This window comes from Telmatherina bonti, assembly GCF_933228915.1.
Source record: "Telmatherina bonti genome assembly, chromosome: 1".
Taxonomy (NCBI): Eukaryota; Metazoa; Chordata; class Actinopteri; order Atheriniformes; family Telmatherinidae; genus Telmatherina; species Telmatherina bonti.
The window spans coordinates 33,229,219-33,244,414 of NC_136619.1; the positions used below are offsets into that span (position 1 = coordinate 33,229,219).

Here is a 15,196-nt window from a genome sequence, read left to right on the forward strand (position 1 = left end):
TCCCAAGCAACAATCAGATGCATTAATCTGCTTGGTTTATGATTGCATGAGCATTCAGTGGTTCTATTCTGTTGTACAGGCAATCCCCTTAATGCACTTTTCATCTCAGAAGGGAGCAAATAATTAGAAAGTGTTTTGCCCCCGGCACTATCTGGTCTACATGGTTGGGCCCGCTACACCATGGCAATGAAAGGATTTCCAATGAATAATTACACAAAGGAGTAAAGAGAGAGGTATAAGGTGGGGCATGGATTTTGTTTCCTGCTCTTTGTGAGAGGCTTTGTTATCAGGAAACACATTTTGTTTTTGCTATTGCATGTCGGTCAAGCCATAAGTTCTTATTTTCTGGGATGTTTCACATACAAAAACATTTCCTTCCTCTCTATATCTTCTTATTTGATGTGTTCTGCTGTAGCTACATGAAGTGTTCTCCCCGAAAGCATTTTAAGAGAAAGTAATCAAGAGGTATTTGAACATGCACATAAACTTGTCTGTAAGCACCATTGTTTTAATAAAACCATTATACTGCAAACATGCCTGTTTGAGATGTAGCTGCACTTCAGACTATCAAGCTGTATAATGATGAAGGGATACTTAGGGAAACAATAAGGCAAAAGAAAATTCAGAGTGAATGTGCTTTGGAATTTGTGTACGTGACTGTTTCACACACATCATGACACCACAAGTCATGTGATCAGCCAGTAAAGCATGATGTTCTGAAAAATAAGAGCTGAAAATCCCCAAACTGTCACCAACAGTACACATTTAATACTTTATAGGGCAATCAATGAAATACCTTGAAATCAAACATTTTAACCTAAACTTGTCCTTCTGGTATGTACCAAGACACAAAGAACAAAAAAGTTTCATGCTGAATATCACAGAAAACAAAGTGATCAAAAAAATAGTCACTTCCCCATAAAGGATTAAGCTCAAAAACTTTTTTAAAATAAAATGACCACTTGTACTTTGGAAAGGATTTCTAAACACATCTGCTCTATAATAAAGTGTGCTGTAACTAACTTACACACACAGATAATGAAATGCTCTTCGGTGTTATACACAGGTGAGTTCAGTAATTGGTTGTTTTGTCTGTTAAGTCAACAGTCTTCTCCCTCTGCTATGGTGGTTTATGATAATACTGTTGCTTAGAAACAGACACTCCCTCTTTATTCAAGTTAATTATAAACCTTTGACACACCAGCATCTTACAAATGAACTATTTGGTGGAAGATGTCATGTTGTATATTATTTTACAAGTGCGTTGCATGACATGATTGTTCAGCTCGTGTATAGATTTTAGCACTAGTTTGCCACTTTGGGTCTTTTATTTATGAAAGTGTTCTTTTCATGCTTCAGATTTTCTTTTTCAGTGAGAGGATGAGTTTTAAACAAAATCTAATCTAGCATTCAGTTTATTTGGGGATTTTGTCACATAAAGCTTTTGAAACAAGTTAACAGAAGAACAGCGCCACCTGGTGTTCTTACATATACTACATAGAAATATGATCAGATGTGCCAAACATCTGCAACAGCAAATACCTAAATATAAAGTTATCCAATTTAAAGTGGCAGTTCTTTAAGCTTACGAGTAACCCTTGTGGGAGTAATGTTCTGCTTCTTGATTCAAAACAAAAAAATGAAGAAAGACAAAAGGCTTTTAACTCTTTATTACAAACAAAAACAGTCACCCAGTTATTGATTTCCCTTGGTGATTTATTATCAGTCACATGGAGGGGTTTCACCCATCAACTCCTTGCAGCCTCTTAACACTGGAAAAAACACTTTAAACAATATTAATTGGCAAATTTCCAAAATATCCTCATCCAATTAAACACAAACGTTGAAATGTATGAAAATAAAACCTGCTTGCACCCTTATACTGTCAGTAAATGATATGAAGCTTAAGCAATGCCCTTACTCTGGATCAGTAACACTGATTGTCAGTTGACTGCTTGCTACAGTTTACTTAAAGTTACATTAAAAGGAAATCAGTGTCCATAATGTCAAGTTAGTTTAACTGTTGGTGAGTACAGCCACAATAGGCTACGTTACCAAAAATAATAACAATTGATTAAATGATGACGACGACAATACTTTGGTTAAAGAAGAATGCTTAAGTGCATTACATAAGATGTTAAATCTCCTAAAGGGACAATGTTAAAGGTTTTGTGCCTCATTTCTACCAATTGTGACAACTCCAACTTATATGCGCCGTGACCAGTTATCATGAGGTACTTATTCCAACTGCATAAATGCATAACTGTATAAATCAGAAATGTACAACTGATGACAAAACAAAATAGTTGCATACCAAAAAAAATGATGGCATAGGCTTTAATGGTGAATTAAGGTCATGTTTTTTTTTTGTTTTTTTTTTTTAATCTTTATCAGCATAAGCAAACAATCTTGACTTAAAAGGTTTTGCAAGAATGAGAGGATAAAGTCCCAGGATGTTTAATTTCTCCCTTGATATATAAGTGTGCATTGTTTTTATACCACTCTCTTTCCTTTGGCACCTTCTATTTTTTCCCCCACATATGACCGTAGACCGGCTGCTGCTATTGCATTGAGCTGCAGCAGCCTTGTAACATACAGGCCCGTCTGTGTATTGTACTTTTCTGTTGTTCGTCTCCATGGAATGAACCGCTGAAGCCAGTGAAGCACAATTTTCTCCTCAGGCACTGGGTGGCTGACAATGTGCACAGCTTCGTACCACCCTCTGCCGGTGTGTCTGCACCTGCACTGTGCACCTGCTGAGACCGTAGCTGTGAAGCAGCAAGTGACGGGCCTTTGCCTGGACATCCTCCCAGTTGTTGGCACTAGAGGGCGCTGTAAACAAAGAAAAGCATTTAATGCAACTCTAAAATCAGTCAATGTACAAATATCAGTACAACTATGGTGTCATTTAGCAGAACACTTCTAAACACACTTCATTTAAAATATATTCATTCATTTATTTTACAAACTGCTTAGTCTGAATAAGGGTCACGGGGAAGGTGGAGCTTATTCCAGCAATCATTGGACAAGAAGCAGGGTACACCCTGGATAGGTCACCAGTCCATCACAGGGCCAACACAGAGACAAAAACTACAATTGTCTTAGGAACAATTTAGAGTAACCAATTAACCTATCATGCATGTCTTTGGACGGTGGGAGGAAGCTGAAGTACCCGGAGTGAACCCTAACCCACCACCATCCTCCCCAGTTGAGGATCGAACCAGCAAAACCTCCAAAAACATTACAATGATGTAATTTTATTTAAAATTTTACTTAAACTAAGTACCTTGGCACAATGTCATGACAAAGTAGTGTATCTTTACACCCCAACACAAAATATGCTAATTTAAATTAAAATGGGAATAAAATTTCTTTTCAAAAGAGAAAAAATGTGATCATAAGTATTCCAGTGTGGTATATACTTTGTAGGTTACCATTTAGCAAATGTTCCTGCCACAAGCCTCCTGGTATATTTCAAATCAAATCAAACTTTATTTCTTGAGCACTTTTCATGCCACGGGCAACACAAAGTGCTTAACAGGATAAAATCAAGTCATAAGGATTAAAACAAACAGTGGATAAAAAGGCGTTTAAAAATAATAGAAGCTCTTTCCACACACGCACACACACACACACACACACACACACACACACACACACACACACACACACACACACACACACACACACACAAGGGCATAGAGCAAAGAACCCCCCCACACCCACCCACAATCCCCCAAAAAACATAATTCCATGAATACTGTCTCTTTAACTGAATGCTGGTTAATAAAACAACCAAAAACATTAATTAAGTGATAAAAATTTGGAACGCTATACTATCGTATATTTCTACAAGTCAGTAAAACGGTGACTTCCATGCTCAATGTCTATTCACTTCAAGAAGGATGGGTCCCTCTGGTGTTCAGCAATCTCTTGGCACGAGTGAGGTCTGAGGTTTGCATAGAGGGGTAGACAAGTTTGGTCCTGGAGAGCTGCAGTCCAACAAGTTTTGGACGTTTTTTCTGCTTCAACATTCCTGACTGAAATGAGTCATCGATAAGAAGTTGATAAGTTTAATCATTTTAATCAGGCGTGTTTAAGCAGGTAAACATCTCAAACCTGCAGGACTGTGGCCCTTGAGGGCTGAACTGACCTGCTGCTACAATAGTCCATCACGTGATATTTTAATATTCCCTATTAAATCGCTCGAGTGTTTCTTGAGAAGTATGCTAAGGGTCGCTGTTATTCTGATTGGTGGCGTCTTGTCCGAGTCTCAATTCTTCTGGATTTTCTATAGCTCCTTCCATCATTCCATCAGTTCTGACCCTGATCTCAGGCTCTGCAGATAAACAGAACCAGGTTAGCCTGCTCTGTGTGAAAACGGCATTTAGTGAACTGCATTTTTTCATATCGGTTTTCTCCTTTAAGCAAAGGCCACTCTTCCAGAAAAACCATCTTTGTGGAGTGAATAACTGGAAGTGATTTAACAAACAGCAGTGTTGGGGTCATTACTGGTGACTTGTGTAAAGTTTAACAAGATTACTAGTTACTACATTTGAAAAGTATCATCACTACTTATTAATTCACATTCTTGTTTCTTAATTTACCATGTAGATACATGGAAATGCATGCTGTAAACACGTGCTACCTACAGGTTGAACTATGCCTCACTGTAAATCCACCGACAGGACAAAGGAAGCTATGAGGTCAATGTGATGACACACGGTAGTAGAACTCTAAGCTGCAAAACTTTTTGAAGGCTGAACTCCCTCGCTGTTCATCAACACCTCATCAACAATGCATTCTCACGTAATTACAGCAAATAAAAAACAAAAGTAATATTGTTTGTCTAAAAGTAACATGTTTCCCCTCTGATGAAACACTGATGAAAAAACAAACTGTGCCGTCCTGTTTTGCAGCTCCTTAAAAGTAACTTTTCGGCTTTTTCTTACCTTTCTGATGAATAAACTCCCTCCCTGGTCTGAGAGGTTTAGCAATCTGACCTTTCTGTGTGGGTTTATTGTGGTGTTTTTTTCTTTCCATCTTCTAATAATGAATTTAATGGTGTTCTGAATTAAAGAATTTTTATTTGCGAGGTGAAGTTGCTCAGACCTTATCTGTTCAGACCCGTTTGGAGACCTCTTAATTGTGCTATTTGCTTGGTGGTCCTTCTTCCATGCAGGTGGGGCAAACTCTGGTAAATGTATATTGACATCATGTGATACTTAAACTGCAGTCGTGGACTGAAATTAAAACACAACGTGACTTTAAATGGTTTCTGTGAGCACCAGATCTTAATTTAGGACCTAAAAACAATAATTATGACATTTTTATATATACCATAGCATTAGAAAAACCATGTGCAATTAATCATAGTATTAATACATAAAAACATCCATGTGTGCCAGTTTTGGGACCCTGTTGCTGGCATGAAATGGTTTACTGTAATACTTACTGAAATAAAACACGGTTTTCAAGAAAACCATGTTTTCAAGAAAATATTCAAATGGTATTGTTGTATAATTGTTGAAATTCCCTGGTACACTAAATAATGGACTAAAAATTGAAAAGCACAAGGAGAAATCTCAAGGGAAATCAAAGATTTTATGGTATATTTCCCTTTTAACAATTTTTCATCTGTTTTCAAGTTGTATCATGTTTATCTTTCATTTTCTTCAGCTTTGATGACAATGCAAAAAGGAATGGACAGCTCCTTCTAGTGGAACAACAGGGGCTTGGTAAGCGTTAGTAAACTAAACCACTTCAATGACAAGACATTCAAAAGCCAACAGCACAGATTACAATGTCCTATATGCAGAAAAGTGCCACTTTAAACTGTTTTTTTCCGTGATCTGTTGAAATCTCTTCTCACGCATGCTCTGATATTTGGCTCCAACAAGTCTCAGCATGTCAAAGGCCTCAACATGACATTGTTACTAAAACAAGGATCAAAGATTATTACAAACAAATTCCAGAGGAGAAACTGAAACAGACACATTTAAAAACAACAGAAACATTTTGTTCGGACATGTCATGAATGTTTAACAGACTCCCAAATCAGCACTGGAAACAATCTAGATCAAAGCGACTCATCGAGAAATTGAGTAAGCCGGATTGTAGGCATGTTTTCTGTGAGGATGAAAGGATACTTGACGGAAATGTAGAAAATTCTTTCAAAAAGACAATCTGAACAGGCAGAGGCTCCTTCATATGATGTCAGCCAGCGGACTTTATTTTAATTGTGAACACAAAATGTTCTCTGTCATTACATTTTGTGAATATTTGTGAGACAACTATGGCAGCAATTCTTTTATATCAGTGCCAAAGCACCAGCACTGTGCCTCAAGTCATTTTAAACAAAGGTCAGTCACAAGAGGATTTAAAGAAAAATAATAAAACTAATCTATTATAAATACTGTCAATAGTGAATCTTTGTAATCAGATGAGATTTTCATTCCTCCTGTTAAAGAGTATTTAATATTAGCCTAAACATGAAGTGTGAATTTGACTGGAATTCACACATTTTATATCCTCACAACACCCCTTTCTTCACTGAGAAAACATAACGACTCACTGAGCTGGAGATGGACCAGTGCTGCAGTCTTATCAGCGGTCAGTGCCCAGACGTTCAACTCATCGACTGATTGGACATCTTCCAGCTTCAGGAGATCCTCTTTGATTCGCTGAGTGTCTAGGTGTCTGGGAACACCTGAGAGAGCAAGATAAAAACCTCATTATATCTGACAGCTAGTCTAACTGTAAAGACTAAATAGAGGACTGTGGATATAGTGCCTAAACTTACCCTCCAGCACGATGACGAGTGTGTCCCGTATGATGCGCAGTGTGGTGAAGAGAACCAGAACAGAGAAGATGTAGGTGCAGATCGGGTCTGCCAACTTAAACTCTGGCTGAGAAGATAAAGTGACCACAACATAACTCACGGAAAAGGTTAATGTTCACATAGGTTGATTAAAATTCAAATACTTTCCTGTAAAAGTAAAGAGTTACTCCCCAGTTTTATAAAATGAGATTAGATAAAATAGCATGTTACTGTTCCTTTTGGCAGGTTTCCACAGGATTATATATGTATAGCAGTACAGCACCATTAATACACATCCAGTCAGAAGTGTGGACACACTTTTCAATTAAATCCAAGGGGAAAGTGGGTCAAAACCTTTGACTGGTAGTGTAAATATAAAGTTCAAAGACAACACAGTATACCAGAAAGTAAAGTAAAAAATATACTTTAAAATTCTGCATAGGAGAAGACCAGTAAACTATATTGCATATATTGCACATACTTAGTGAATTATGACTGCACCCAGTCCAGTTTGCATTATAATTGTTTGCAGTTTGCAACAGTTAGGTTAATGTTCATTGTTCTTGTTTTCAGCTGTCCTTCTGCTACCCCACATACCAATAACTCTTCCAATAAAATAAATACAAGTACATAGTCTTTTCAACAGTGCTTGCATTATATGTGTCGCATACAGTGTAATCGCTGCAGTGGAACAAAGCTTTGATAAAGATTAGTGCTGCATCCTGTTTTATTTTAGTGCTTCCTGTTCTCAGCCCACTTAGCTGAATGACAAGAACCTGTAGCTCATGAGTTGAGTCAATGAAGGCTGGGCCCTGTTTAATATCTCTCTCTAGTAGAACCACTGGGTGTTTGGCAAAAAAATAAATAAATAAATAAATAAATAAAAGAGGTTTACCCATTTTATTTTCATTTTTGTCAATACTTATTACACAACTTATTAACCTCCACCTTTGTGTGGCAGCCACAATTACATTTAGGGCTCAGACCAGGTGTAACACAATAATGGAGGCTTTTTTTGTGTTGGATTATCAGCTTGTTTTGTTGTCTTTAGTGGGGTAGTTTCACATGAGGTAGTTTTAACATACCCAGCTGAGTTAGCTGGCATGTACTGGAGAGACCACCACTTTGTTTTGTTTGTGTGCGTGTGTTTTGGGGATTTGTAGTTTGATGGTTTTGTTGTTTCTGCTCGCTTGCTTGTGCCATGTTTTGTGTTCACTTGCTTTAACTGTCTGACCTGCAAGGTCACCAGTTCACCTCAACTCTTGTGCGGCGTCCGATATGTTTGGTGCAGGAGTAGTTAAACAGAGAGAGATAAATGGAATTTAAAGCTGAGAGGAGAAATAATTTTATATATTCCAAGCAATGGCTTCAGAAAGATAAAAAAGTTATCTGCACATCAGTCATTGGTTGATATTTAAATACCATTCAGTGTCACATCATTTTACCCTGCAGTAGGGTTTTGTTTGTTTTTAATAGATTTCAGTTCCCGTCAGTATTAAAAGTGACACATGCCACTTTGCAGCTTTTGATGAAAAAGAAAAGAAAAAATAGTTTCAAACACACTACTTTTAGTGTAACAATTGCACATGAGATTATTTATTATTAATGTTCTCAGTTCAAAAACTACATACCTTGAACCGGACAATATACGCAGCTATGAGCACCCCGACGCTCTGAAGGAGATCTCCCAATGCATGGATGAAGGCAGCTCTTACAGCCAGGCTACCATGTGGTCTGGGCTGACCTGACTCAGCTGAATGTGAATTTGAGGCAGTTGCAGGTCCATGAGAGTGACCGTGGCCATGGGAGTGGAGGTGACCACCTTGGTTTAACAAAAAACCCATTCTGAAGTCACAAAGAAAGCAATGAGGACAGAGATTAATATTAGGAATGAATAGTACAAGTAGTTTGTCACACTGATGTCCTACTTTACCAAGTCTTAAAAGTTCAATCAGTTCTACCAACTAGTAAAACATTACACACACACACTGTGCATAGGCAGCTGGAATCTGCACTTTTTATAGTACTTTGTACTGAACAGCACGCATGTGCACGCGCACGCGCACGCGCACACGCACACACACGTCCCAAACTCACATGAGATTAACAGCCACCCCAACAGCTGCCGTGATGAGCATGACATCTCCATCTATGTCGAATTCTTGGTGTACAGTCCTCTGAACCGCCTCATAAAGCAATATACCCGTCAGGATGTAGATGAGCAGCACACTGACAACTGCAGATACAACCTCTAAAACAAGTCACAATCTGTCGTAAATACAAAGCACTTCTGCAACAACCAATATACAAGTTGTAATGAAAATACTGAAATATAGAAAAGATAAGTAATAAAGTAGAAAGGATAGGACTAAATAAGACTGGCATAAAATAAATAAATTATTAGTATAACGAATTACAATTAAAAATTAAAACCACAAGCGGTGATATAGGCCCTCGCACCATGGCGCCGCTCGGCATAATGCCACCGCCTCCCCTGGCAACATCCTTCCCATGCCCCTCTCAACCTAAGGTGCAGCCAGACTGCACTTCAGGCCATTTAGGTCTTATGAAGGGTCACTTCCTGTCACCAAAGGGCAGGGCTAACTTATAATCTAATTATTGACATGCAGAAATGTGAAGGATATTATTGGCATCATCTGTAGCAAATTTGGTGCAGGTTGGTTGTTTTTTGTGGGAGTTATGCCAGTTTTTCTTTTAATTGCATCACATCTGCTTTGCTGCCCCGCCTCTCCTAAACGATATCATCTATTAAAAGAAATAACACAACTTTTAATCACACATGCCTCTTGAGCATCCTGACTCATTTGGGTTAAAGTTGGATAAAATTCTTAGGAGTTCCTCAAAATGCATGGCAAAGAAATGACAGAAATGACCCCAAAAATGGCCGACTTCCTGTTTGATTTAGCCCATATATCCAAGATACTTTTTTGAAGGTACTGGGAGGTTCTACAAGTGTGCTGAATTTTATCCATGTCAGTCAATGTATTGGGCGGGGCTGATTGATTAAAATATTGTAGGGGGCGCTATGGAGCCATTTACTATCTTCTCCACTATATTTTAATTTTACTCTATTAAGGACATAACTGTCATTAGTCATGGCAAGTATGGTGAAGATCACAGGTTTCATGGCTTTGTTACAGGTACTTCCTGGTTCATGATATCAGACACTTGTTGTTGCCAAGGGGTGGGGCTAATTCATAGGCATATTATTGCATTGTATATTTTGTTCATCATGGGACTGGCATCAAATGTGTTGATTCCTGTGCTGATATGTTGTTTTATGTGGGAGTTTTAGCAATAAGTCTTTGTTAATAAGACATAAAACATTGAGGGCCCGCCCCTCCTAAACTAAATCTTCTATTAGAAAAAATAACACCACTTTAAATCACACATGCCTCCTGAGCATCCTGTGCAAGTTGGGTGTCAGTTGGACAATATCCCTAGGAGGAGTTGTTTAAAATGCATGGCAAAGAAATGACCCTCAAACGTGGAAAAAACCACTTCCTGTTGTAAGTGGGAGGGGCTTAGGTCTACACCAGCAATGGTCACATTAATCTGTTCAGGACTGATCCCTTATTAATCCCTATAAGTTTTAGGGTGATCAGATCAAAATTGACAATTTTATAGTGATTTATGATGTCACGCCGCTGCATGGAACTTCGCCATGGCGTCACGGGCACGTCGTGCAGCGTAGAGCAACGTCCTTTACCAGATCTCTTCACCAACATCTTTTGTGATGCCTGAGTGAATTTGGGCCATGTGGTGTCCACCAAGCCAGAGTTATGGGTGTGTGAGCAAAAAACAACACTTTTGACCTCCAGGGGGCGTGGCTATTTCATAATCAAAATATTGACATATAGAACTCTGTAGGAGGGGACTGCCATCATATCTAGCAAATGTGGTGCAGAAATGTTGCTTTATGTGGTAGTTATATCCGTTTAATTTTTCATGGCGAGACATCAAACTTTGAGGCCCCGCCCCTCGTAAACTAAGTCTCCTATTTGAAAAAAATAACACAACATTTAATCACACATGCCTCCTGAACATCCTGAGCAATTTGTAACTCAGTGGGATAAAAGCTCTAGGACGCGTTCGTTAAAATGCGAGGTGCTAAAACGCCAAAATGGCAGCTTTGACCTTAAATAGACAACTTCCTGTTGACATTTCACCATGGCATTAAGAGGATTTTTTGTTCGCCCATTCATGTAGATCATGTGTATGAATTTTCATAAAGATTAATTAATATGCAGTGGCGGGGCACCTAAAATAAGTCGCGCTCTCATTCAGTTTCGCCCCAACAGTCTCGAGCACCTCAAAATATAAAATTTTTCGCATTCCCTTGGGGGGTTACGCAAAATATGGTGAGTTTTCTAGCATGTTCAGGCCTCCAAAAAAGCATGCGAAGTGTCCGAATAAAAATAATAAACACTGCAAATACAACAGGCCTTCGCACCGCCAAGGTGCTCGGGCCTAAAAAAAAAAAAAAAAAATTGGCGTATGCCGTGTTTAGTAAGTTTCGGTTTCAGCGTATAAAATGTTTTGAATTTATTTTAATTAATTTAAATTTGTCTAGGGTCTTCTTGACGGGAACTAGAAACTTATCTATATATAATGAAGTTATAAATATTCATACTAGAAACAGCTGAGGTAAAAATTTGTTTCTGTAGGAAATTCCCAGTATATCTGGAACATGATTGTGATTTGCCTTGAACACTGATGAAACAATGTTTTCTCCTCAAAGCAGCTGATCTGCATAAACACACACAGATACACACTCATCTGATGCACATCAAGCAGAGGATGTGGATAGAAAGAGGAAGTGAAAGGAAGAAGTAAAATGGCTTCTAAATCTCACCGAGGCGATGCAGCCCGAAGGTGAACTTCTTGGTAGGTGGTTTCGTGGAAAGCCAGAGTGCTAGCAGGGAAAACAAGATACCTACCACATCTGCTAGCATGTGCACAGCATCAGTCATAATGGCTAAACTGTTCGACACATAACCACCTGGGAGAAAAAAAAAAAAAAAAATTACTTTTTTTTTTTTTTTTTTTTCATACGTAGAACAATAACAGCAATTTTTAATCACAAAGTGCAAATCTGTAGCTTCCTACAGATTTAGTTCAAATGTAAAGTATGTGGATATATATATATATATATATATATATATATATATATATATATGTTTTTCACATAAGTGTATATAAGTATATAATATACACTTATACATAAGTATAAGTATTTCATATAAGTATTTCCCTTTAAATTCTGTAGCTGAATTGATGTATTATGAAGTAACAACTGAAGACACTGACAGATAACAGTACAATATATAATGGGTACAGGAGGAAGAAGACGCATAAGCTATGTAAAGTGTCACACAACATTAACAAGAACCAGAAAGTCAAAAACAATGACGCAAAGAAAACAAAAGGCCCCTATCCTAAGTAAAAATGGATGTGGGCTGAGAAACAATCTGTCCCTTGCAAACGTAATGCCTTTAAAACCATTAGGACAAATATCATCTTTGTTTAAAAAAAAAAAAAAAAAAAAAAAAGAAAAGGAAAATAAATAGTCAATAATCCACAAACATTTAAAAGCACAATTAATTAAACTGAAAATTAAATTTAAAAAAAGACTCCAGTGGGAAATTGAAACAAGGGTTCAACAATCTCAGTTTGACAAGAAAAATAGAGCAGGCTGTACTGTTCTAGCAACATTTGTGAAATTATATTTGATGTGTAATAAATCATGGGGCATCAGGCGGGTTGCCGTTGTGGCTGACACTGTAATAATTACAATCTTTCAGTGAAAGAAGTAGATACAGACGATCACCTTGAAAATGTGCCAAATACAACAGCTGTAAGTGTTTTTAAGTATTTTGTATGTTTTGTATTTTGTATTACATTTTGACAGATAAAATATGAATTGAACACTGTTTTTATTTAATTTTATTTGTGAACCTATTTTCTGCCTTTGTTGTTGTTGTAAAGCATACATCTTGTGTGATTTGTTGTTGATCTCAGGATCTCGTCAGTAAGCAACTAAACGTGAACATGTATATGAACAGTCCCGCGATGAAAGAAAAATACTAAGGGGTTGTTTTTCAAGAACTAAAAGCCTCTTTCATGACAAGCAGTCAATAAAATATTTGTTCCATCAACTTTAATCTAGCAGCTACATTTGAAAACGCCATTTTAATGGCCATAATGTTTTTTTAATCTATTTTGTAATTCTTAAAAAAAGCCTAAACACATTTCCTTCATCTGTGTTGTCGGGGTTAGGGTGAGATAGCACCAACTGGATGATAACACAACTGATAGTATCTCATGGAACAGTATGTGAAGGGGCCGTTATCATATTGCTTTATATATCCTTTTATATGCGTTAATATTTGATGGGGTTAAAAAAGCCGGCCGTTGCTTTATTTTAAATGGCTCTATTAATATTTGACTGCTGACAAAAATAAACAAAAAAAAAATGTTTTCTGTTTGATCAGAGAAGGTATATAAGTTTATAATAGTTTTGCTCAAATAAAGGCATGCAAATTGCTTTTCAGAAGTTTATCAGGTTTGTTTTCCTGTAATCATAAATCTATGTTTAAAGGGCTACAATAGATGAAAGAAAAAAATAACTGCATTTTTGGGCACTATTTCTTTATTACACTCCAGTGAGTGTGCTACTGTGTTGCACCACCGTTTAATGGTATTAGCTATTAATGTAGAACAAATTTACTTGTAATGTTCAGTTGGCTGCATTTTGGGCAAGATCTAGTTGTGCTCATATGTATTCATACCCTTTCATTAAAGAAGGAAAAAAAACAGCTGCCTGTAAAAGAAGCTGAAATTGACTAAAGTGAAAATAAATTCAATTTTTTTTTTTATGAAAATCATTACATTATTTTCTAATTCTGGTTCAATAGAAATATATTTTTAAAAAGCAAACAAAAAAGAAAATTTATTATATATTACATCACTCATAAACTAATATTTTGTTGAACAATCCTTTAATGTTTCCTCTACAGTCAGGTGTTTTCTGTTCCTCTCAGACTTCTGCACCTGTTGACAGGTATTTTATCCCACTGTTCAACAGAAAAGTGCTCTAATTTGGACAGGACCAATTTGTTTGTTTGTTTTTGTTGGGTTTTTTTATTTTTTTATTTCTTCAACTCAATTAAATGAAAAGAAAGTGTCTTATATTACTAAATTATATTTTTGCAAATTTTTAGTTATTGCTCCTTTTTTTAAGTCTCCAGTTATTTGAGTGACTGTTGTACATTCAGCCTTTTCTTTACTGAAAGGGTATGAATACATATGAGCACAAGTGTATGAGTCAGTGTCATACATTTGGTTTCAAAGACAACTACGGTAAGTCACTATGTGCACAACTGTGGATCAATATTAACCTAAGTCTGAAGAATTATATATGTTTGATGCTTAGTGCACTTACCTATAATTTCTCCTGTCATGAACAGAAAATACAGCAAAGCAGCACAGACCAGCCTCTTCATCACTTTCCTGTGTTTGATCCTCTCCTTCTTCTGGGTGCAGCTGTCACAGGGATCCATGTTCAACCCCGGACTCCCAGTGCTGGAAGAGAAGTCCAGCAGGGAGTCATCGTCATCTGTTACCACCAGCGTGTTTACCGCCACTCCGTTGGACGGACCTCCAGCAGAGTAGTCCGACATCTCTCCAGACACTACAACCTTCAGCTTGTTGAATTTGGGAGTCTCATCCTCTCCCAGCTCGGAGAAGTCAAAGGGAGCCGTGTCACTAAGATCCCAGTCGCTCCGCTCCCTCCTGAAGGCGGACCGCACCTTGTTGAAGAGGTTCCCACCTGACATTTTTAATATTTATCTATCCGAGTTAGTTGCTGTCTTCTGAGGTAACATGTGTGTCTTTATAATGGAGCATGATGGTAGAACCGTATTTTCCCATCCTGTCAAACAGAAAGTGATACAGTTCACGTTACTAAAATTCAACCATTTCAACAACAGGGGTGTCGGGACCTATTTTGACCAGCTCCAAACTAATTTAAAGGACTTCTTTGAGTTGAACTGAGGTGAGAAACTTCAGAGTTCAAAAGTCCTCATAAAACATACTTGGCTAAAAAGTAACAAGCTAGCTAGTGGTTAGCTATGTTGTGTCAGTTTGCCACACAAACAGCGCTTGTCATGGCGTAGTTTGTTTGGAAACATGAGACAGACTTACCAACAGACGTGTTTACTCTTTTATGGACTTAGGCCGTCTTCAAGTAAAGAACTGTCATGGTAAGACAGGTACAGACACCGAAGTCTGGACGCTACCTTTGCATTGTTACGGATGTGACACGAAGAAGTTGAGTCTCCTCCGTACAGAGGA

At 37.6% G+C, this 15,196-nt stretch overlaps 1 protein-coding gene across 1 annotated transcript; it reads right to left on the reverse strand.

Moving 5' to 3' along the window:
* Positions 1-1,713: 1,713 nt before the first annotated feature.
* slc30a4 (solute carrier family 30 member 4) lies at positions 1,714-15,186 on the reverse strand. The gene is made up of 8 exons (XM_079242842.1): positions 15,047-15,186; positions 14,286-14,774; positions 11,697-11,843; positions 8,918-9,071; positions 8,452-8,665; positions 6,803-6,908; positions 6,575-6,709; positions 1,714-2,832 (listed from the first exon to the last, which is right to left on the reverse strand). The coding sequence occupies exons 2-8, from the start codon at positions 14,677-14,679 to the stop codon at positions 2,678-2,680; spliced, it is 1,305 nt and encodes a 434-aa protein (XP_079098968.1). The 5' UTR covers positions 14,680-14,774; positions 15,047-15,186; the 3' UTR covers positions 1,714-2,677.
* Between the last annotated feature and the right edge of the window lie 10 nt (positions 15,187-15,196).

Bases quoted from the DNA above. Each gene is read 5' to 3' on its own strand.
- slc30a4 (XM_079242842.1), bottom strand. From the start codon at position 14,679: ATGTCAGGTGGGAACCTCTTCAACAAGGTGCGGTCCGCCTTCAGGAGG. The intron at 8,666-8,917 runs GTGAGTTTGGGA...TTGTGACTTCAG, and splicing joins GGGGTGGCTGTTAATCTCAT to AATGGGTTTTTTGTTAAACC. The intron at 2,833-6,574 runs GTGAGTCGTTAT...CTTTGTTTACAG, and splicing joins ACTGGTCCATCTCCAGCTCA to CGCCCTCTAGTGCCAACAAC.